The 22,503-nt window shown below is 44.0% G+C and overlaps 1 protein-coding gene across 5 annotated transcripts in view; it reads left to right on the plus strand.

Annotated features, from left to right (window-relative positions):
• Window positions 1-22,503, plus strand: part of GPC3 (glypican 3) — a 444,369-nt gene that overhangs the window by 373,492 nt on the left and 48,374 nt on the right. For all 5 annotated transcript variants that reach the window (XM_073799647.1, XM_073799648.1, XM_073799649.1 and 2 more), the window contains one exon: window positions 5,306-5,465. In XM_073799647.1, coding sequence (XP_073655748.1) covers window positions 5,306-5,465 — 160 coding nt within the window. The remainder of the gene's footprint in view (window positions 1-5,305; window positions 5,466-22,503) is intronic.

Genomic DNA, 22,503 nt, shown 5'->3' on the forward strand with positions numbered 1-22,503 from the left:
CTCCATTGTCATTTGTTTCTTGGTATTTTTTGATATTCTCTTTGATTTCTTCAGTGATCACTTCGTTATTAAGTAGTGTATTGTTTAGCCTCCACGTGTTTGTATTTTTTACAGATCTTTTCCTGTAATTGATATCTAGTCTCATAGCGTTGTGGTCGGAAAAGATACTTGATACGATTTCAGTTTTCTTAAATTTACCAAGGCTTGATTTGTGACCCAAGATATGATCTATCCTGGAGAATGTTCCATGAGCACTTGAGAAAAATGTGTATTCTGTTGTTTTTGGATGGAATGTCCTGTAAATATCAATTAAGTCCATCTTGTTTAATGTATCATTTAAAGCTTGTGTTTCCTTATTTATTTTCATTTTGGGTGATCTGTCTTTTGGTGAAAGTGGGGTATTAAAGTCCCCTACTATGACTGTGTTGTTGTCGATTTCCCCTTTTATGGCTGTTAGTGTTTGCCTTATGTATTGAGCTGCTCCTTTGTTGGGTGCATAAATATTTACAATTGTTATATCTTCTTCTTGGATCAATCCCTTGATCATTATGTAGTCTCCTTCTTTGTCTCTTGTACTAGTCTTTATTTTAAAGTCTATTTTGTCTGATATGAGAATTGCTACTCCAGCTTTCTCTTGATTTCCATTGCATGGAATATCTTTTTCCATCCCCTCACTTTCAGTCTGTATGTGTCCCTAGGTCTGAAGTGGGTCTCTTGTAGACAGCATATATACGGGTCTTGTTTTTTTTTTTTTTTTTTTTAGGGGCGGGTCTTGTTTTTTTATCCATTCAGCCAGTCTGTGTCTTTTGGTGGGAGCATTTAATCCATTTATATTTAAGGTAATTATCGATATGTATGTTCCTATTCCCATTTTCTTAATTGTTTTGCGTTTGTTATTGTAGGTCCCTTCCTTCTCTTGTGTTTCTTGCCTAGAGAAGTTCCTTTAGCATTTGTTGTAAAGCTGGTTTGGTGGTGCTGAACTCTCTCAGCTTTTGCTTGTCTGTAAAGGTTTTAAATTTTCCATGAAATCTGAATGAGATCCTTGCTGGGTAGAGTAATCTTGGTTGTAGGTTTTTCTCCTTCATCACTTTCAATATGTCCTGCCACTCCCTTCTGGCTTGCAGAGCTTCTGCTGAAAGATTAGCTGTTAACCTTATGGGGATTCCCTTGTGTGTTATTTGCTGTTTTTCCCCTGCTGCTTTTAATATGTTTTCTTTGTATTTAATTTTTGACAGTTTGATTAATATGTGTCTTGGCGTGTTTCTCCTTGGGTTTATCCTGTATGGTACTCTCCGTTCATCCTGGACTTGATTAACAATTTCCTTTCCCATATTAGGGAAGTTTTCAACTATAATCTCTTCAAATATTTTCTAAGTCCCTCTCTTTTTCTCTTCTTCTTCTGGGACCCCTATAATTCAAATGTTGGTGCATTTACTGTTGTCCCAGAGGTCTCTGAGACTGTCCTCGGATCTTTTCATTCTTTTTTCTTTATTCTGCTCTGCCTTAGTTATTTCCACTATTTTATCTTACAGGTCACTTATCCGTCCTTCTGTCTCAGTTATTCTGCTATTGATCCCTTCTAGAGTATTTTTAATTTCATTTATTGTGTTGTTCATCATTGCTTGTTTCCTCTTGAGTTCTTCTAGGTCCTTGTTAAATGTTTCTTGCACTTTCTCTATTTTATTTCCAAGATTTCGGATCATCTTTACTATCATTATTCTGAATTCTTTTTCAGGTAGACTGCCTATTTCCTCTTCATTTGTTTGGTCTGGTGGGTTTTTACCTTGCTCCTTCATCTGCTGTGTGTTTCTCTGTGTTTTCATTTTGCTAAACTTACTGTGTTTGCGGGTCTGCTTTTCACAGACTGCAGGTTCGTAGCTCCCTTTGTTTTTGGTGTCTGCCCCCAGTGGCTAAGGTTGGTTCAGTGGGTTGTGTATGCTTCCTGGTGGAGGGGATTAGTGCCTGTGTTCTGGTGTGTAGGTCCATGTCTGGTGGTGTGTTTTGGGGTGTCCTTGGCCTTATTATGATTTTAGGCAGCCTCTCTGCTAATGGGTGGGGTTGTGTTCCTGTCTTGCTAGTTGTTTGGCATAGCGTGTCCAGCACTGTAGCTTGCTGGTCATTGAGTGCTGGTGTTAAGATGGAGATCTCTGAGAGATTTTTGCCGTTTGATATTACGTGGATCAGGGAGGTCGCTTGTGGACCAGTGTGCTGAATTTGGCTCTCCCACCTCAGAAGCACAGCCCTGACTCCTGGCTGGAGCACCAAGAGCCCTTCATCCACATGGCTTAGAATAAAAGGGAGAAAAAGTCAAAAGAAAGAAAGCAAGAGAATAAAATAAAATAAAAGTAAGATAAAATAAAGTTATTAAAATAAAAAATAATTATTAAGAAAAAAGTTTCTTAAAAACGAAAAAATGAAACAGCGGACAGACAGAATGCTAGGACAAATGGTGACAGCAAAGCTATACAGACAAGATCTCACACAGAAGCATACACATACACACAAACAGAGGAAAAGGGGGGAAAATAATAAATCTTGCTCTCAATGTCCACCTCCTCAATTTGGGATGATTGGTTGTCTATTCATGTATTCCGCAGATGCAGGGTGCATCAAGTTCATTGTGGAGCTTTAATCCGCTGCTCCTGAGGCTGCTGGGAGAGATTTCCCTTTCTCTTCTTTGTTCGCACAGCTCCCGGGGTTCAGCTTTGGATTTGGCCCCGCCTCTGTGTGTAGGTCCCCGGAGGGCGTCTGTTCTTCGCTCAGACAGGACGGGGTTAAAGGAGCCGCTGATTCGGGGGCTCTGGCTCACTCAGGCCGGGGGGAGGAAGGGGTACAGAGTGCGGGACGAGCCTGCGGCGGCAGAGGCCAGCGTGATGTTGCACCAGCCTGAGGCGCGCCGTGCGTTCTCCCGGGGAAGTTGTCCCTGGATCCCGGGACCCTGGCAGTGGCGGGCTGCACAGGCTCCCGGGAGGGGAGGTGTGGATAGTGACCTGTGCTCGCACACAGGCTTCTTGGTGGCGACAGCAGCAGCCTTAGCGTCTCATGCCCGTCTCTGGGGTCCGCGCTTTTAGCCGCGGCTCGCGCCCGTCTCTGGAGCTCCATTAAGCAGCGCTGTTAATCCCCTCTCCTCGCGCACCAGGAAACAAAGAGGCAAGAAAAAGTCTCTTGCCTCTTCGGCAGCTCCAGACTTTTTCCCGGACTGCTTCCCGGCTAGCCATGGTCCACTAACCCCCTGCAGGCAGTGTTCACGCCGCCAACCCCAGTCCTCTCCCTGGGCTCCGACTTAAGCCCGAGCCTCAGCTCCCAGCCCCGCCCGTCCCGGCTGGGGAGCAGACAAGCCTCTCGGGCTGGTGAGTGCCGGTCGGCCCTGATCCTCTGTGTGGGAATCTCTCCGCTTTGCCCTCCACACCCCTGTTGCTGTGCTCTCCTCTGTGGCTCCGAAGCTTTCCCCTTCCGCCACCCGCAGTCTCTACCCGTGAAGGGCCTTCCTAGTGTGTGGAAATCTTTCCTCCTTCACAGCTCCCTCCCACTGGTGCAGGTCCCGTCCCTATTCTTTTGTCTCTGTTTATTCTTTTTTCTTTTGCCCTACCCAGGTACGTGGGGACTTTCTTGCCTTTTGGGAGGACTGAGGTCTTCTGCTAGCGTTCAGTAGGTGTTCTGTAGGAGTTGTTCCACGTGTAGATGTATTTCTGATGTATCTGTGGGGAGGAAGGTGATCTCCGTGTCGTACTCTTCCGCCATCTTCCTCAACTCCAAAAATGCTATTTATGTTAACATATCATGGGTTTATTAGTGTTACGTTTAAATTAGTTATTACATATTTTTTTTTAATTTCTCAGTTATAATTTATAAGATGGTAATGTGGATAGATATAACTATATATAATCAGAAGTTCGCTGGGATTCCCACTAAGAGTATAAAGGGGTCCTAAATTTTAAAAGTTAGAGAACTCCTGGTGTATCTTATCCTACTGTGTATGTGTGTATTATACGTTTAGATGTGTGGGGTTGGGAGGTGGGGTAGCAAAGCACATGCCTTAGAGCAGCAGGGTGGAGGTGCTGCTGGAGTGGGAGATGGGAGGTGGCTTCACTTCTCAGACAACATTAGAGGTCGTTGGCCAGTAAAGAACCAACTTTTTGTTGTGGACTTTTCTTTCTTTGCTTAAAAAGAGAAACCAACCTGCAGTCATCTTCCTCTGTGATGCGTAGCTTGTTGCAAGTAGATCATGGTGTAATGGCTAAATCACAGGTGGAGAACATAGGAGTATATTTTGCAGTGACAGTGAACACAGACAGTGGAAGCCACAGAAACCAAGATGTGCCTGTGTTATGTATGCAGCATTTTTTTCTTCCAGATACCTCTTCTGCAATCGCAGAAATCTCACTTTCTGCATATCCAACATATTTTGTTGTCCATTATTTAAAAACGGAAGGTGGGACTGAGATTTAGAACTAAAAATGGATGATGGGGCAGAAGCTAGAGGAGGAATAGAGGATGTTGGATTACAGCTTTGGAGAGAGAGGGTGAGGAAAAGTAAAATTGCTCTCAGAGACCTCTCATGCTGTGAGCTGGGCTTCTGAGTCAATGGAGAGACATTTGGGAGGCGGGAGTCACCATAAAATTAGAAAGGTATTGATTGTGTGACTGAAAATCCAGAAACTGAAGGGCAAAACAGACATGCCTCTTATTAGGCATATGATCTACAATGAAGCAAAATGAATTTCAAAGCATCTTATTGAAATTGTGGAAGAGGGAGATATTTTTAAAGTTTTTCTAGTGGTCAGGGCATAATACGAGGCAATGAATTATAAGTATTCATTTAAATATGTATAAAATGTCACTGCTGTTCTCTTCATTTGGTGGGATGCGCTTGTTGCTTTAATTTAGTGAATGTAAATATAGTTAGAGAGGGCTTCCATAAACATCTTCTCTGAACGTGGTGTTCTCTCAGCCTATAAATATGCCTTGCCTGTCACGTCTTAAGTTCCTCATCAGTAAATTCTCCTCCCATGGAGGCTTTCAGGAACTTAAGACGTGGGAACGTTCTGATACAGTATACACTCTGGCTACTGGATGGTGGAAGTAGAGTGGAAGGGTGGAGAATCATATCAAATGCTATGGAAGGGTCCAGAAGTATGCAACTCTAGAGAGTATAAGCAGTGTACGTCTATTTAAGTTTGAAAATGATTTTTAAAACCTCTGTGTAACTCTCAACATTTTTTAATGCCTCCTGTTAATAACACACTGTTTTAGCCCTGCCTGAGAAATATGAAGAGCTGCTACAATCCTGCTTGTTTTCTTTCAGCTCCTGAGGACCATGTCTGTGCCCAAGGGTAGAGTTTTGGATAAAAACCTTGATGAGGAAGGGCTTGAAAGTGGAGACTGCGGCGATGATGAAGATGAGTGTATCGGAGGCTCTGGTGATGGAATGATGAAAGTGAAGAACCAGCTCCGCTTCCTTGCAGGTAACTGACTAGTGCTGGCTCAGATCTGAGCTAAAATGGTGATGCTTCGGAATTAAATACCAATTGAATCTGCTCTCTATAACTCCCCTAAAATCTCTGCAACACACAATGCCATCGGTTCTTCAAGGAAAGACTACACTCTAGAAAATGAAGTTTTCAGGTATCCTTTCTTTTCTTTTAAATATCTGGACCTGGGTAGAGGGTAACTTCCTGTTTCTCATTGTCTAAAATGAACTGCCCTAAATCAGTTGGCTCTGTTTCCTACTGGAGATTTCCTTGGTTCTTCTCAGTTATAAAAAGAGATGAAAAAAGAAATGCAATCTTGAGAGTCTGGTGAAAACTAATGATGGGGTAACTTTCAAAGGAAAAGACATTAGCTGACCCTCTCTTTTTAGAATGTCATATTTGGTTTTTTTCCCACAAGTAGTCTAACACTGATAGGCTGTGACACATAACTGCACGGCTAGGTGAAAACAAATAGAAGAAAAATAGCTGATGCTGTCAAGAAGGCAAAACAACCACACAAAAAAATATTCCCTCACAAGTCACATTTGTATCGATTAGCCCAATTTACAAAATACTTTTGTATAGATAGGTGTTCGTGTTTCCATTTTACAGATAAGAAGACTGGGGCTCAGAGAAGAAATGAGATTCATCTAAATGGCAGAGCTGGAAATCTAACTTGGGTCTTAAGACTTCCAATGTCATGCTCTCCCTTCTGCAGTGCACAGCCTTCTCCTTGAAATCCTGTTGCCCATGACCTCTGAGACCCTGCAGGCTCCTCTTTCTTTTTCAGCCTCTTTCCTTCACTAGTTCTTTCTAATCCTACGTGAAACTGGGTCTCTCCTTAAGCCTCTATCTTTTCTCTCTTTTCCAGAGAAAACACAGATCTTATCCATTTTGGCAGTTTCAATTGTTTTTATGATTTCTGTAAGTTCTTTTTTTTTTCCCTCCATTCTGGCAAACAAAAATCTAGCATGAAATCTGCCCTCTTAACAAACTTTTAAGTGTACAGTATTGTTAATAATATGCAGATTGTACGGCAGATCTCCAGAACTTTTCCATTTTGTATGACTGGAATTCTGTCCCCATTAAACACTAACTCCCCTTTCCCCCTCCCTCAAACCCTGGCACCATCATTTTGCTTTCTGCATCTATGAGTTTGGCTGCTTCATCTAAGTGGAATCATGGAGGCCTTCTGAGACTGGCTTATTTCACTTAGCGTAATGTCCTCAAGGTTCATCCGTGTAGCATATGACTACAGGATTTCCTTCTTTCTTAATGCTGAGTAATATTCCACTACACGTATGCACCACGATTTCTTTATCCATTTAGCCGTCAGTGGACATTTAGGTTGTTTCTACCTCTTGGCTGTTGTGGATAATGCTGCAGTGAGCATTCTTTAACTATTATACCACCATGGGGATAATTCATAAAATCATTACCTCCAATCTTAACTGCTGTCCTGAGCTCCCATCCCACATCTCCAGCTGCTCACTAGTCATTTCTTCCTGGCTTTCCCACCATTACCCCCAGCTCTATGTGTCAGAAATCAAACGTATCAACAGACCATCCAAACTGGCTCCTCCCTTAATATCCTTATTTTTCTAATGCCACTACCATTCTCCCAGTCGCTGAGGCTTCAAACTGAAGTTGTCTTTGACTCTTCTCCCTTGCCCTTCATATATAGTTGGGCACCAAATCACTGTAGATGATCTGTAATTTTTTTTCTGCTTATCTCACTGTTTCCTTTCTATCCCCCTTTCACCCGCCTGCATATGCTATTTCAGTCACATCTTAAGTGGTCTCCAGTCTTCTAGGCTAAGACAGGAGTATTGAGAGCCTTAGGCTAGAAGACTAGAGAACAAAGAATCAGAGACCCAGGCAGAAGATTCCACCAAATTTACCTTGTACAGCTGCCAGGTTAATCTTTCTAAAGCATCTCCGACCACTCCCGAGCTCAGCTACCTTCATCCTGTCCCCACTGCCTGGAGGATAATGCTCAGACTCCTTAGCAGAGTTCTGAGGGCCTTCTGGTCTAGCCTAAAGTATCCTTTCGGCTTCATTTCCCATCAGAAGCCCCACAGGAACCCTGCACTTTGGCAAGAACAACCATACTCACGCCCCATGAGCAAGAGTAGACATACTGGGCTTCCCTGGTGGCGCAGTGGTTGAGAGTCCGCCTGCTGATGCAGGGGACACGGGTTCATGCCCCGGTCCGGGAGGATCCCACGTGCCGTGGAGCGGCTGGGCCCGTGAGCCATGGCCGCTGAGCCTGCGCGTCCGGAGCCTGTGCTCCGCAACGGGAGAGGCCACGACAGTGAGAGGCCCGTGTACTGCAAAAAAAGAGTAGACATACTGTTTTTATCTGTCTTCATAGCGTTGCCCACATTTATTTCTATATAGATACCCCTCTTTTATTTTTTCTTAAATTACACCCATCCCTAAAAGTACATTTCAAGTATGATGCAGTGAAAAAAAAATAGGTTTAGGGGTAGAGTAAATCTGTATTTGAATTCTGACTCTATTCCTTATGAGCTAGCAGGACCTGGGTCGGTTCTTAGCCTCTTATCTAAGTCTGCATTCCCTCATCCATCATAGTGGGGATCATTACCCCAACTTCATAGGACTATTTCAGGATCAAATCGAGGGGGAAAGTTTGTAAGGCATCTAGCCCATTATCTGGAACATACTAGGTGCTCCATAATTATTAGTTTCCTTCAATGAAGTCTTTCACAACCATCTCAGTCTACAGTTATCTCTGTCTTCTGAATTACTAAAACAAATTCTACCAGTGCTTTCAAGAACTAGTCTGCAGTGGCTCCCAAGTTCCATTCCTAGGGCATAACATGATCACTCGGAGCCTGGCATCCTATAAAAAGAATGTTGAATAAGCATAATAAGTAAAAATAATAGAAGCTTATGTTTATTGGACACTTACCATGCTGCAAGCCCTGTGCCGGGACTTTCCAGGCACTGCCTCATGTCATTTTCACAACATCACTATTATTGTTCCCACTTTACAGATGAGAAAACTGATGCTGGAAGAGGTAGAGTAATTTGCTTAAGGTCATGCAGTGGCTAAGGTCGAGAGTTAGGATTCAGATTTCAGAGGCCACTCTTTGGACAAATCTGTTTTGCTGCCCCCAAAAGCTTTTGGTCATCTAAAGGTTGCCCAGATGATTTAGCAAACTCGTAACTGGTCTCCACGCTGATCCCTAGTACATACCACTTTCTCCAAAAGTCCCTGCTTAGCCCTTCTCTTGCTTTCCTGCCTATAAGCCACTTCCCTATCCATTTCAAAACACGATTCCACAGTTCCATGGTGACTTAACTTTTTAAAACAGTGTTTGGTCTGGGACCTTGTCAAGGGCCTTTTCAAAATCTGAATAGATTACATCCACTGGTTTCCCTTTGTCCAAATGCACATTTATCCTCTCAATTCTAGTCAATTAGGCGTGATTACCCTAAGTGCTTTGTAAACTGTAAAACGCTACACAAATGGTGGTTAATTTAATTTACGGGAAAAATGATGCCTTACTCCCAATAGGTTACACTTGCCTAACATGTTCAGTGATCCTACCAGCCTGGAGTTCCTTGGGTCCCCTTTGAAATGCTTCTCATGGAGAGGAGACTCATTGGCAATCTGCCAGGCTCGTGGCACAATAGTTATTTGGAATAACAAGCTATACACTTCGGTCAGCTGTTACACAGTTTTACCCAAAATCTGGGTAGATGCCACCTGGTCCTGGTGATTCATCAACATCCACTTAGTCCGCTAGACTTGGAACACTGTGTGCGTGTACCGCCATCTCATTTAGAACATCCAGATGCCTTCCTCCGAAAGACAACTTGAAAATAAAAAACAAGGCTCAGAGTATGTTCCGGCTCTCTTCTATCTCCCTTTTGTCCCTCAGCAGTTCTTTTGCACTCTACCCAGCCAGGTCCTACTGGCTGGCTTCCCCGGCTCACTGCTTCCCATCTTGTGTTGCACTGGATGAAGCGCAGGTCACCGAGGTTCTATTCTTGGCTTTGCTTCTAAGTCCCGTGTATCCCGGGGCAAGCCCCTTCCTCTCTTTAGAAGTCAGTTTCTCCATTTGTAAAATGAAGAGGATGCCCAGACATCTCTCGCCGGCCGTTCTCGTGCCAGCAGTCTGTGATAATGTTCATTTATTTGGCTTTAGTCCCTGGCAAGGTGCTTATTGGAGTCTTTTGGGGACACCTTCTTCTGACCTTGCAGGTTCCCTGTTTTCTTCTCCTGAGCTATTTACACGTGAAAAAAGATCTCATTTTCCCTACTCTGGCTCCTTTGACTTTTGCAGTCAAAGAAGCCAGGCTTCTTACCAAGGGCCCTCAGCACACTTGTATGCCAGGATGCTCATAAGAAGTTCTAAGTAGTTTCCAGGCCTTCTGGGCTATATTCACTTTTAAAACTCTTCATCCTGAAGTTCCCCAAGTACTCTCTTTTTCTATAATTCGTATTTCTATGCTTAGAGTCTGACCCTTCTTTCTGATTGTTGAATTTAATTGCTGCTGAGATGACCATGAGACGATGTCTTCTTACCCACAGTTACAGCTTGACCTATTCCTTTCACTTCTCAGAACGAGGCTAATATGCTTCCCTTTTGGTGGGTTATTTCCTTTCTCTCAGCCTGTTTCATAGGGTTGTGGCCATTAAATAAAATAATCCATGCAAAGCCATTGGAACGGTGCCCGGCACCTAGTGAGCACTGAAAAAATGCTGTCTACTATTAAAGCAACTGGTCTGTTGCTGTTCCTGCCGACCTATGGGCGCTCCAAGAGCCGGCAGATACAGATTAGAATTAATCGCCTTGGTTTTTTGTTTAAGACTCATAAAAAGCAACTAAAACCAGGTAACCAACATTCAGCAACATCCCCTCACCCCTTGCCATTCCAAATGGGGTCCGTGGAGCAGCAGCTTGTTAGAAATGCAGATCTCAGGCCCCACATCAAGACCTACTGAATCCTAAGGTCATGTTAACAAGATCCCTAGGTGATTTGTTTATAGTCGTTACCACCTTCTAACTGAGCTCTTTTGACCTTTAGGCTTAATCCTTGAAGCATCGAAGAAGCCACTAACCTGCCCCCACGGTGGGCTACGTATTCTAGGAAGTATAAAGTAGGCCCAAGACTCGTCATCCCTGTGATAGATTAGGTCCCTTGGGTTCTAGTCATCCCTGTGATAGATTAGTACACTTGGGTTCTAGTCCTAGCGTATTTGCTAACAGTAGGACCTTGAGCAAGTTACATAGCTGCCCTGAGCCTCAGTTTCTCCAACTGTAAAATGGGAATAGTCATCCTTGCCTACCTCAGTGAGTTTTTGTGAAAGTCAAATGCGATAATGAGTGTGAAAGTGCTTTTGTAACCTGTGCAGCTCTACAAATATTTATAACAACCATAAAACTGTTGTTACTATTCCAAAGTCTCTGGAAGCTCTTTGGCTTTTTCAGCAACCTTAGTTCGGCATGTATTTTCTGCAAAGACTGAATTTAGCCCATGAGTTATAAAACGCTTACACTTGACACACATGTTCGGACTCCCTTCCAAAGATAGATCATCCGTGATGGACCTGGTGTGATAAGCTGACTGTTTTGTTGCCCGGTTGCCATGAGCATTGTCCCAGCTTTTGGCCTTGTCAAAGCTCTTATTGTAAGCCGTTGGGGAAGCTGGCTACTCCCAGTGCTTTGGCTGGGGCTGATCCCTGAGAAGCTTTGCAAGCTCTGGCCATGTGTCCCTGGCCAAGACACGATGATTAAGCATCTGAAGCATGTGCCGCCTCTCTGCCAAGTCTCACCCACACAGAAACACACACACACGCCCATGCACACACATGCACACGTGCGCACACTCTTGTAGGCGTGCACACCTGCATGCCTACTGTTGGAAACACATTTTGAAATATACACTCACAGAACAACTCCCAGCAAGAAATACCTATGTCAGAGACATCTGTGTTACCACTCCCGCACCCCTGTCCTCCCTGGACCTGTTCCTGCTCCAGCCTGTGTTATGCTGTGGGTACAGCCAGAGCATGCTGGCGAGCCTAACGTCTTTATGGCAACGAGTCAGAAAACAAAGATATTCTTGTCTCAAGCTGGGCCAAAGAATGGATACTGCGAAAGCCTATTTCTTTGGCTGAGGAAAGCGGAAACAGACTGTAGAAGACCGAAACATTCCTTGTTGCTGCATGGGAATAAGAGGGGCTTCAGGGCTTCCCTGGTGGCGCAGTGGTTGAGAGTCCGCCTGCCGATGCAGGGGACACGGGTTCGTGCCCCGGTCCGGGAAGATCCCACATGCCGCGGAGCGGCTGGGCCCGTGAGCCATGGCCGCTGAGCCTGCGCGTGCGGAGCCTGTGCTCCGCAACGGGAGAGGCCACAGCAGTGAGAGGCCCGCGTACCGCAAAAAAACAAGAGGGGCTTCAGCTGGTTGGTGGCAGGGTAAGGAGGACAGTTCATGAAACACGTCTTGGGCTTAGGGCTTGAACCAATACTAAAACCAAATGGCTGTTTCTTGCCATATTAAACAAACGTTTCTTGTGGAAATGTTTGCCCGCAAGAAACTTTCGGTCTCTCCATGTCAGTGTGAGGACTGAACAGAGAAAACTTGTCGCTTGTTCCTTGTCTGGGAGTGAGGGTGAAGGTGAAATCCAGGTCTAGGTAGGCCCCTCTGGCCATTCTTTTCTGTCATGCCCAGCTGTTGGGAGGGACAGCAGCTGTGTGCTTCCCCGCACCAGTCACCCGTGCGCAGCAGTTCTGGAGTGAAGCCATGAAGTCTTCCCAGCTGTGGCCCAGGAGTCTCTGCACCCAATATTACCTCCGTACAGTTACTTTACAGTCTAGAGGCGAAAAAACAATGACTCCCCAAAAGCAGAGATTAGAAAATATTTTTTAAGCCAGTGACTTTTATTCTTTTTCTTTTTTTAGTGGATCAAATGTAACCTTATATTTCTGTTCCTAACGTGCTTGTGCACATAGAAGAGAGGAAGGACACTTCAGTGGCTTAACTGTTCTTCTAAATTGTCAGATCAAACTCTCACAAATATGGGCTGGTAGTCACACGTTTTAATAAATTCACTAATGGGTTGGTTTGGTGAAAAGGGTAAAATCAGTGGAGGAACTCTCTGATGGGCCTTTTATCATGGGTGGCATCTGCAACATTTTCATGCTTTAGAACAAAACATATTGCCTGCTGAAGAATGAGTAGAAGGTTTGTAGGAGAATGAAATGTCCTGGGGTTTTTTAATGGGAAAGTTATTGAGTCCTGTTCAGAGCTCAAAATACATGTGGATACAGTAATATATCTATTTATACTTCCCTGCTGGTAGCAAGTCCAGGAATAGAGTATGGCAGTTTTCCCAAAATGTATTCTATCCCACTTCCTTTGCACTCCTTGGAAACCCACCGTCAGATCTTTGGCACTTATGTTGAAGGTTGTTTCCCACTAAGTAACCCATCTCTGAATTTCTCAGGCAAGATCTTGTAGTGACTCCCTCCACCCGTCTTTCTTGGGATATCAGTCCCTCAAACATGAGACCTCAGTGTAAGGGGACCCTATGTCATTCACACTGGGAGGTAGATCCCATCTGATGGGTGAACAGGATACGGTCCTACACTTAGGCCGCTGAAGCTTGAGACATAACAGGAAGGAAGGGCATCTCATCTGCAGGGTCAAAGAAACTGAGTCTCAGTTCTGCTTCTGTTACTTCCCAGTGTTGGCCTTGGACAAAGTCACTCAACTCCTCTGAGCCTCATATTCCTCATATGCAAAAATAATGATAAAATATTTCCTGACCTGCCCACTTCATAAGTTGTTGAATGAAACACACATGATAATGGATATAAAAGTACTTTGTAAACTGTAAAGAAGTTACCCACTTAGAGTAATATTATTAATATTATTTGGTACCACTGGGTTATAAGTTAATTTTCTTCACCAAAAGCCTGCAGCTAAAATTATACATTAAATTCTCGATGTTCTGGCCAACAAATTTCACTATAATGTGCTCCCTCTTTTTCATCCCCGAGGTGGCATTTTCAGTTACTCATTAACTTGTTTTTAGCCCAGTGAGAAGGTATTTAAACAATGACAAATATGTCTGCTGAGTTGTGCAAATAACCAGTCACAAAAGTAGTAGTCACCTACATCTTGAAAGAATCTCAGCTAGTTATGTTTTGTTTTCTTTGGTGTTAACGGGGCAGTGAGGGCAGGGGTAGACAACAAGTTGGGGAGGGTCAAGAAATGGGGCCCCTGATGCTTTCCATTCTCTCTTGCTCTTAGCCAGAAGCAATCTGCTCTCATGCCTTGATCTTTTCTTTTAGAGATCAAATGCCATAGGGAAGCTGAAGGAAGCAAAGCTCACTATAATAGCACTTTTCTCCCAGACACAGACCAGGTGGTCCTGGCTAATAGATTGACAAGACAGCCATTCCCACCTCACCCCAGAGCTTTGTGTAGTTCCCGTGGCTCACAAAGAGGGATTTAGATGCAAGCTTTCACAGTGATATCACCTGCCAGTTGAGTAAGTTTACCCAGAAAGGGGCCATCCCCACGCCTTAGTGTTGACCAGGGAATTACTTCAGGTAAGCTGGTGATAGATGAGAGTAAGGAAAGGTAAAAAGCTTTCTATAAAGTTACCATCACTTGAGGTGCTTTAGGGAGTTAGTTTCTTATTATTTGCAAGGACCTATGCTGGGGTTCACTTTTGTAGGTCTACTGCCCTCTGATGCTTCCCGTCTGAGCCGTTAGGCTGTGAGGCTTTCATCAGGGGTAATGCTATATAATGCCTATACTTGTCGATAGAACTTCCGCATAAACTCTAAGAATTGGGGGAGTGTTAGGGATAGTGTGAGCAATCTGTGACCATTGTATTATATTTTGTAATCAGTTTTCAAATTAAAAGGCAGCGATGGACTGTACGAGTGTGGCTAAATGGTGCGACTGATCTCCTCTGGATGAAGCCATGTCTGCCAGTTTAGCGACAGCCTCAACTAATTGCCGTAATCTAGTGTGGCTAGAAAGGAATAGGAGGGAGAGGTTCAATGCTCACTGGTGGAAAAGGAGAGGCAGAGCCAGCAGGAGGGCGGCAAGCCCAAAGCCTCCGGCTGAGCTGCCACATAGAAGTGAAGGGATCTTCACTTCATCCCCAAGGGATCTGGGAGCACCAGCTTGTGTGCCCTCCAATGGGAAGTGCTCCCTGCAAGAAGAAATGTCACAGCAGAAAGAGAGAAAGATGTGATGTCTAATTAAACCTGTGTGATGGCCCTGCGTTCCCCTGATGAACAGTGGCCTCTTGACAGAGCCAAATCAGAGGAGCCCAGGGTAACAAGGAACCATGAGCCTGCAGAACAAGACAGAAGCTGAAAGCGCGTGGTATGCACGGTCCCTGTGGCTGCAGGTGGAGATCAGATGTGAAGCCAGGCTGAGGTCCTACTTTGAGAGGAGGAGGGACTCAGAGCCATCGGATGCCTTACAATCACTGACCTCCCACAGAACCCCTGAAACTACACATACGCACACGCCCATGTGTGCACACATGTTATCAAGTCTTTTTCCAATTCAGACAAGGCTGTCTGTTAACTTTGTTAATATGGCAGAAAGAATAGAGGTACAGCCATCATCTCTTTCTCCCCCTTATTTGCCAAGGAGAGTTCCAATTTGCTTTGGTAGGAATGAAGTTACTGGCAAGTTTTTGTTTTGTTAGTCTTTTTGAAAGGAAATCTCGTTATAGAGGCTGCCTACGTACACACCCGGGTAAGAGATGTTTAATGATCCAGAAAAATCCATAGCCCTTGTGGTTCTTAATGTTTCTAAATATACTTACTGATTTTTAAAATCTTTTGGGGATTTTTTTTTTTTTTTTACAATCCTAATGGGTACGGGTGATGGTAAATAAACCTTTAAAGATGAGAACGGGACTACCAGCGCGGACAGAATCTCTTAATTTGTAGCTCATTGGTGGACTTAAGCAGTAATATAATTACCAAGTAAATAAAAATGGAGTAGAGGCTACTCTACAAATTCTGGTGTCTGGGAATAGTCTACGTTAGAGCAGCGGGCAATCTCATTAGCACCTGCAGGATGGCTTTCAGTATGAAGTGGTTTCCTTGATTAATGCTGATCTCCTCAGAGTGTAGAAAGCAAGTCTTTGTCATCTTATGCATACACTTATCAGCTCTCAGTCACCAACCTCTGCTTCCTTCTCCTGCCTTGCCGCACGACTGTCACTTAGTAGATGTTTGATAAATACCTCAGTTATCCATGTGCAATGTTTGCTTGTCAGCATTTGCTTCCTTTTGCCTCCTATTTGGTAGCTTTCACCCTCACTGCTTCTTTCATTAGCTTCCTCAAAGTATCTTTCAACCTCTAGCGGTGGAAATTGTGAGCAAAGAGATGTGAGAGCCCTGTTCCAGTCAACAGAGGGGTAGGGGCTCCTGTGAGGGGTAGGACACGCTGGGTGAGACATTGTGTGTCTGTAGCCTAGAGTGCGACCTGCAGAGAGTGAGCAGGATAGTGAAGAATCTGGAAACAAGGTCAGTGGAAGGACACTGAAAGAAAAGTCACGATGTTCAGTCTATACAAGAGGAGAATTAGGGAGAGGTGAATGTTGTCTTCTACTAGTTAGAGGTCTTGCACATGGAAGATGAGGGAAGATCTGGAACCAATACATGGAATTTTTTTTAATTTTTAAAATTTATTTATTGATCGATTGACTTTTGGCTGTGTTGGGTCTTCGTTGCTGCACGCGGGCTTTCTCTAGTTGCAGCGAGCGGGGGCCACGCCTCGTTGCAGTGCATGGGCTTCTCGTTGCTGTGGCCTCTCCCTCTGTGGAGCACGGGCTCTAGGCGCACAGGCTTCAGTAGGTGTGGCTCGTGGGCTCAGTAGTTGTGGCTCACGGGCTCTAGAGCGCAGGCTCAGTAACTGTGGCGCATGGGCCCAGCTGCTCCTTGGCATGTGGGATCTTCCCGGATCAGGGCTGGAACCCATGTCCCCCGCATTGGCAGGCGGATTCTTAACCACTGTGCCACCAGGGAAGTCCCTAGATTTTTTTAAATTAATTTTTATTGGAGTACGGTTGCTTCACAATGTTTTGTTAGCCTCCACTGAACAACGAAATGAATCAGCCATACACATACAGATAAGTCCAAAAGTCCCCTCCCTTTTGGACTTCCCTCCCGTTTAGGTTACCACAGTGCATTAGGTAGAGTTCCCTGTGCTATACAGTATGTTCCCATCAGCTGTCTATTTTATACATAGTATCTATAATGTATATGTGTCATTTCCAGTCTCCCAGTTCCTCCCACCCCACCCCTTGGAACCAATACATGAAATTTATAAGGGAGATATATTTTGACTGACAAAAGGATGAACTTTCCACCCTTAAAGCAATTCCTCAGTGGAATGAATTCCTCTAGGAAACAATCAGCTTCCTGACTCTGGAGCTATTTGACTAGAGAGTAAGTAACCGTATATCAGAGAGACTAGCTGGGTAGGGGTGGAGTGGGGTGTCAGAGAGTGGATAGATACCTCCATCATGGGCTCTTGACTTCCATGGTACTGAATGGCTCTGAGATGCTGTGGTTTTATGATGCAAACATGTCAGTAGAGCAAAAGAGAACCAAGATGGTGGAGCAAACCAATGGGGCAATTTCTCAGGCTCCGGGAAGGAAAGAGGAGTGTAGAAGAGATTCTTCGGTTGTATTTGAGTACCTGTCACCAATTACGATTTTCTACAGCTATTTTCCTAAGCAAAGGGATCCTTACGAATGGCACACTTCTCCAGGGAGCAGTTCTTTGCAACATCCTGTCCGTCACTCACAGCCTCTAGATTTGTTTTACTACTATGAGAATCCAGTTCTCATTTCTCCCCAGTTATTTCCAGGCTTGTGGCCTTCCTATCCCTGTGTTAGAAAAGCAAACTGGGATACAGTCCCTCCTCCAGCTACAAGCCTTTAGCCCTAATGGCTGAATGGTCAATATCAAGGATGTCCAGTCCACCCTTATCTCCTCCACCACTCTCTCCCTTCCAACTCTGGCCTCACAGAATAGACCAGTGCATCTCAAGTTATCTAGTGAAGGACTGGAGTGTTTTTGTGTTGGTTTTTTGTTGTTGTTGCAGTTGTTGTTCCTCCCAAATCTGTCATGGACCGGTACTTTTGTAACATACAATAAAAATGAATTACCACAAAAAGGAAATGACAAAAAGGCCTACAAAAATACAAGTCACAGTTTTTAATTATGAGACTCAACAGACCTAAAAATCTCTGTCAAATTGCTATAAACATTTCTAAGTGCTTACTTCAACTCCTGTACAGACTGGCAGTAAAGAGCAGAGCAGCAGAGCCCGCGCCGAGTAGGGAGCAGCAGGCTGCTCTCCGTGTCGCTGCCTTGTATCTGTCCTTACCCTTGGACCCAACAGTGGAACAGATTCAAACAGCAGTCTAAATGGGGGTGAGGGCAGTGGGGTCCTGGTGCTGGCTCGCACTGGCTCACAAGAGCCGATTGTTAATTTCAGAATCTTCATGAGCCAGCTGTTAAAAATAGTCATTATTAAAAATTAAATTCTATAGATTTATAATTAAATACATTCTGTTAAAAACAAAGAAAACCTACTCAAAACTCATCACACCCTAATTATTTTAGTACATGTACTGTTATCTATGCTCTTGAGGTTATTTGTGTCTAATTGTGCCTGGGTGGTGGAAATTTTTTTTTTTAACATCTTCATTGGAGTATAATTGCTTTACAATGGTGTGTTAGTTTCTGCTTTAAAACAAAGTGAATCAGTTATACATATACATATGTTCCCATATCTCTTCCCTCTTGCGTCTCCCTCCCTCCCACCCTCCCTATCCCTCCCCTCTAGGTGGTCACAAAGCACCAAGCTGATCTCCCTGTGCTATGCGGCTGCTTCCCACTAGCTATCTGTTTTACGTTTGGTAGTGTATATATGTCCGTGCCACTCTCTCACTTCGTCGCAGCTTACCCTTCCCCCTCCCTGGAAATATTATATACTCTTCCCAACTCTGTGTGTAGTGTCTTCACATCGGTAGCTTGAAATTGACCATGATGGAAATATTTGCACCCCAGAAATCACCAAAAACTACAGATGGGGGCTTGACTTATTGTTTTGTGGATTGTCTAGAATCTAGACTTAAGAAAGTGATGGGAAGAAAATGTTAACAGTGCAGATTAAACTTTAAATTGCGTTGTCTCTGTAGCCGTTACATTGTGAATAAATAGCACAATACGTTGAGAAACTGTTCTTCCAGTATTTGAAAACTATTGTCCCGTTATCAGAAAAGTCACTCCCGTCATTGATGAAGGAGTGATGTTCCCACATACATCTTTGTCACTTCATTTTTGTCTTCCTCCTTAACGTAAACCAATATATCAAGCAGTGTTCTTGCAGGAACCACACTTGCTTGTCAATTGCAACCCTGGTTTGGCTACAGATGCCAGAGTCTGACAAAAATCAATGAAAGCATTCTGTGAAAATCAACCGGCTGTATGGAATTTACAATAAAGAATATCGTATAGCTTTTTATTATTTATGAATTGTATGTTCCACATCCTTTATTCCACCAAAATTTAAAATAAACTGACATGCATGCTTTTTTATTTATTTATTTTTTTGAGAGCCAGTTGTTAAACATTTAGCAGCACGCCGTGGGGTGAACGGAGTACTTTGAAAGATTATTTTCCTTCCCTCATCCTTCAGTGTTCTAGGCTTAAATCAGTAGCTCTTTCTACCACAAGTGGGAGAGAATTTCTCTCTTCCAAAGTTATGCTAGCAAATGCAAGAGCCCCTCACTTTCAGTTACTCTGAAATCTAGGATTCCTTTGGAATTCCTTTGGAATCCTAGAACTGGAAACTTAACTTGGAAACTATTAACCAGATCCGTAAACTTTTTTTTTTTTCCTCAAAACCCCTTATTCCCTCTTGAGGTGGACGGACTCCCACTGAGATCTCTCTGCTAACCAGTGGCGATCTCTTCAGCTCCATTCCAAACCTGGATGGGAGTCTCACAGGCCAGCTCATGGGGCACCCAAGCGAGGCCCACTTTAAGAGTTGAGTCTCCCTATATCAGCCAGCATGAAGACAAATTAATACCGTGTGCTAGTATTAGCCCTGGTTTCACAGACTTAGAGTGGAACTCCTAATATCAGGTTACATTTTGTTGGCTTGGTACTCATTTTTTTAACCACCAACCATATGGGCAGAGGTTGGAAGGAAAGCTAAATTTGGAACATACCCCCCACTCTCCTTTTTAACATTTCTTTCTTGTTTGTGCAGGGAGGCAACATATTACTCATACTCACATAACAGCACCAATTGCTAGAGGACTGAGGAATGAGATGCTCCCAAAATGCGGTTGGATCAGGGAATTGGAGATTTTCTATACAAGTACGCAGCAGTGCAGTCAGAACGTCTGCGCTCTGCTCCTGCAGATTTCTGAACCTGTCTGTGCACACAGCACGAGAAGACTAAATCAGTAATGAAAGGGAACCTAGGGATTTCATGTCTGTGATTTCTTTATCATTTTTAGTCAACATCCAGAGATAGCACTTTTCTGCACTAATATCTTTCTGACTCGGGCTTTTTGGAACATGGAGCCATGAATTTCTCTCTCTGTTTAGTTTTTTCCTGCTCTAGCTTTCCTTCTCCCCACACACCACTTCATGCGGCCTGGTAGTTGGAGCAGGGAAGATGGATTTGGTTTGGGCAGTGGTAATGATTTGGGCAGTATCTGTGGAAGTCATGCACATTTCAGTCCTGGGGCTTTCTAAACCTGAATACATATGTCAACCTAAAACAGGATTTTTTAGCATCTCAAAGGAATTTAGAACCAGGTTCAGCTTAAGGAATGGAAATGAGTCTACCCGCCTTCAAGGAGAGGTTGTAGTCTTCCTGCTATGCCAACTTGAAGTCAGAAGGGCATGTTCCTTGCTGGCCCTGGATTCCAGGCAGGAATGAGGGGTCATGAAGCCAAATCCCACAGCCCAGCCTTTCTCAGTCGGGCCCAGCCTCCTTCTCTAATCTTGTCTCCCACTAATCCCTATCCCACCCTGTGTTCCAACTACCTTGAATTTCTCTGTGTTCCTGAACTTGCTGCTCTGCTCTTTAAGGCCTGCCTGGACCTTGATAAATACCTGTATTTGCAACACACATAAAGCACTTAGCTCCGTGCCTGCCCTTTGGTGGGTTCTAATAAATGGTGGCTGTTAATACTCTGCACATGCCGGTTCCTTCATCCATAAAGGTTTCCCCTTCTCTACCTTTAAAACTCAGCTCAGATGTACTTTCCTCCCCAGTGAGTCCTTGTCCTAGGCACAGTGCTTTGTTAACCCATTATAGCAGTTACCAGTTTGAAGTCAGGTAATTCCCAGTGCCTGACACATAACTGGTGCTCAGTAAGTTTCTGCTGCGTGGCCCTGGCCATACCACAATGCATAAGCACAGTACCTGCCCGTGTAAGCTTCTAGTCTACTCCGCAGCTGTGTGGGGACAGACGCTTAACTAGATAACTGTAATGTAATATGGTTAAAGTACTGACTGCTGTATGCATATGGGGTTGTGGAAACACAAAGGAAAAGCTTCATACCCAGACTGGGGTGGTCAGAAAGTGAGCTGAGTCTTAAAACAATGTGTAAGAGTCAGCTGAAAAGGGGAGAGCCTCGCAAGCCGGGAGGACAGTATGAGAAAAGACGTGGAGGGTGAGAAACAGCATGGTGGTTCTGGGTACAATATGCAGCTTGGCGAGGCTACAGCAGAGAGAGGCGAGAGCTGAGGCTAGAAGATTAGTTAGGGTCAGAGCATGAAAGCCTTCTATGCCTTCTTAAGGAGCTTGGCCTTGATCCTATAGCAGGGTCTATAAATTCATAACATATGGGTCATCAGCGTCCCCACCGCCACCCCTTTCATGGCAGACGTTGATAATCACAGCACCCCATTCCACTGGGCCCAGATGTGACCTCATAATCCTTCTCAACGTAGTGCGGCAGGGAACACCAAGAGGTTGGCGGTGGCACTCTGGTTTGCTGGTGTGAGATTATACACGTGTGTGTATGTGGAGGTTGGAAGTGTGAGAGAGTACCAGTGATGGGAGAATTATGACATGGTCAGACTTGCATTTTGGAAAGCTCCATGCACATTTAAGAAGAATCAATAGAACCCGATTGTTTAGATGGGGCGCGGGATGACAAAGAAAGAGTAGTCAAGGACCAGGTCATTGTTCCCACCTTGGGCAAGTGGGCAGATGCCAGTGCCATTCAGAGAGCATAAAGGAGGTAATGATAGGTTTGGCATGATAATAATAGCTCACTTTTTCTGAGCGCTTACTATATGGCGGGCACTGTTTTCAGCATTTTACGTGAAGCAATTAATTTTATCCTCCCAACAACACTGGGGGGGGTACCATTATTATTTCTGTTTTGTAGATGAAAAAACTGCACAGAAAAGTATAAAATATTAAAGAGCTAACAAAATCAGTGGCACTGAGGAAGAACATTAGGGCAAGAAAAGCTGAAGACATCACTGAGTCATTTGGATGAATATGGATAGAGCCAACCAGGTCACCAGGCACCCGTGCTAGGGTTTATCAGTTCATCTTTAATGTTCTGGAAACCAAAGCATTTATCATTCTTGGAAGAGGACCACTGCAATGTGTATAAATCCATCCTGCATTCACCACATCTGTTCTACTCATAGGGGCAGACACCGGTAGGAAAGTGAATTAAAACAAGCCCATCCAAACAACGGCCTAAATGATTTGCACATAAAACACCTCTAGCATTCGTAAAATTAAAAGAGCAAGGTTAGAGGGGCATTGGATTTTAAGAGAATATATCACATTAAATTGTGCTGTTTTTCTAATGATTAACCTTTTTTTATTTCAATAATGATACAGTGTACATATGTGTGTATGTAAATGTATATAGTTGATTCATTTGTTTAGTAACTTCCTGCCTTCCAAAGCACTTTTCTCATTCCCCATTAAAATGTTCTAATCAGGAATCC

This window comes from Tursiops truncatus, chromosome X (genome assembly GCF_011762595.2).
Source record: "Tursiops truncatus isolate mTurTru1 chromosome X, mTurTru1.mat.Y, whole genome shotgun sequence".
In the NCBI taxonomy this organism is placed as follows: domain Eukaryota; kingdom Metazoa; phylum Chordata; class Mammalia; order Artiodactyla; family Delphinidae; genus Tursiops; species Tursiops truncatus.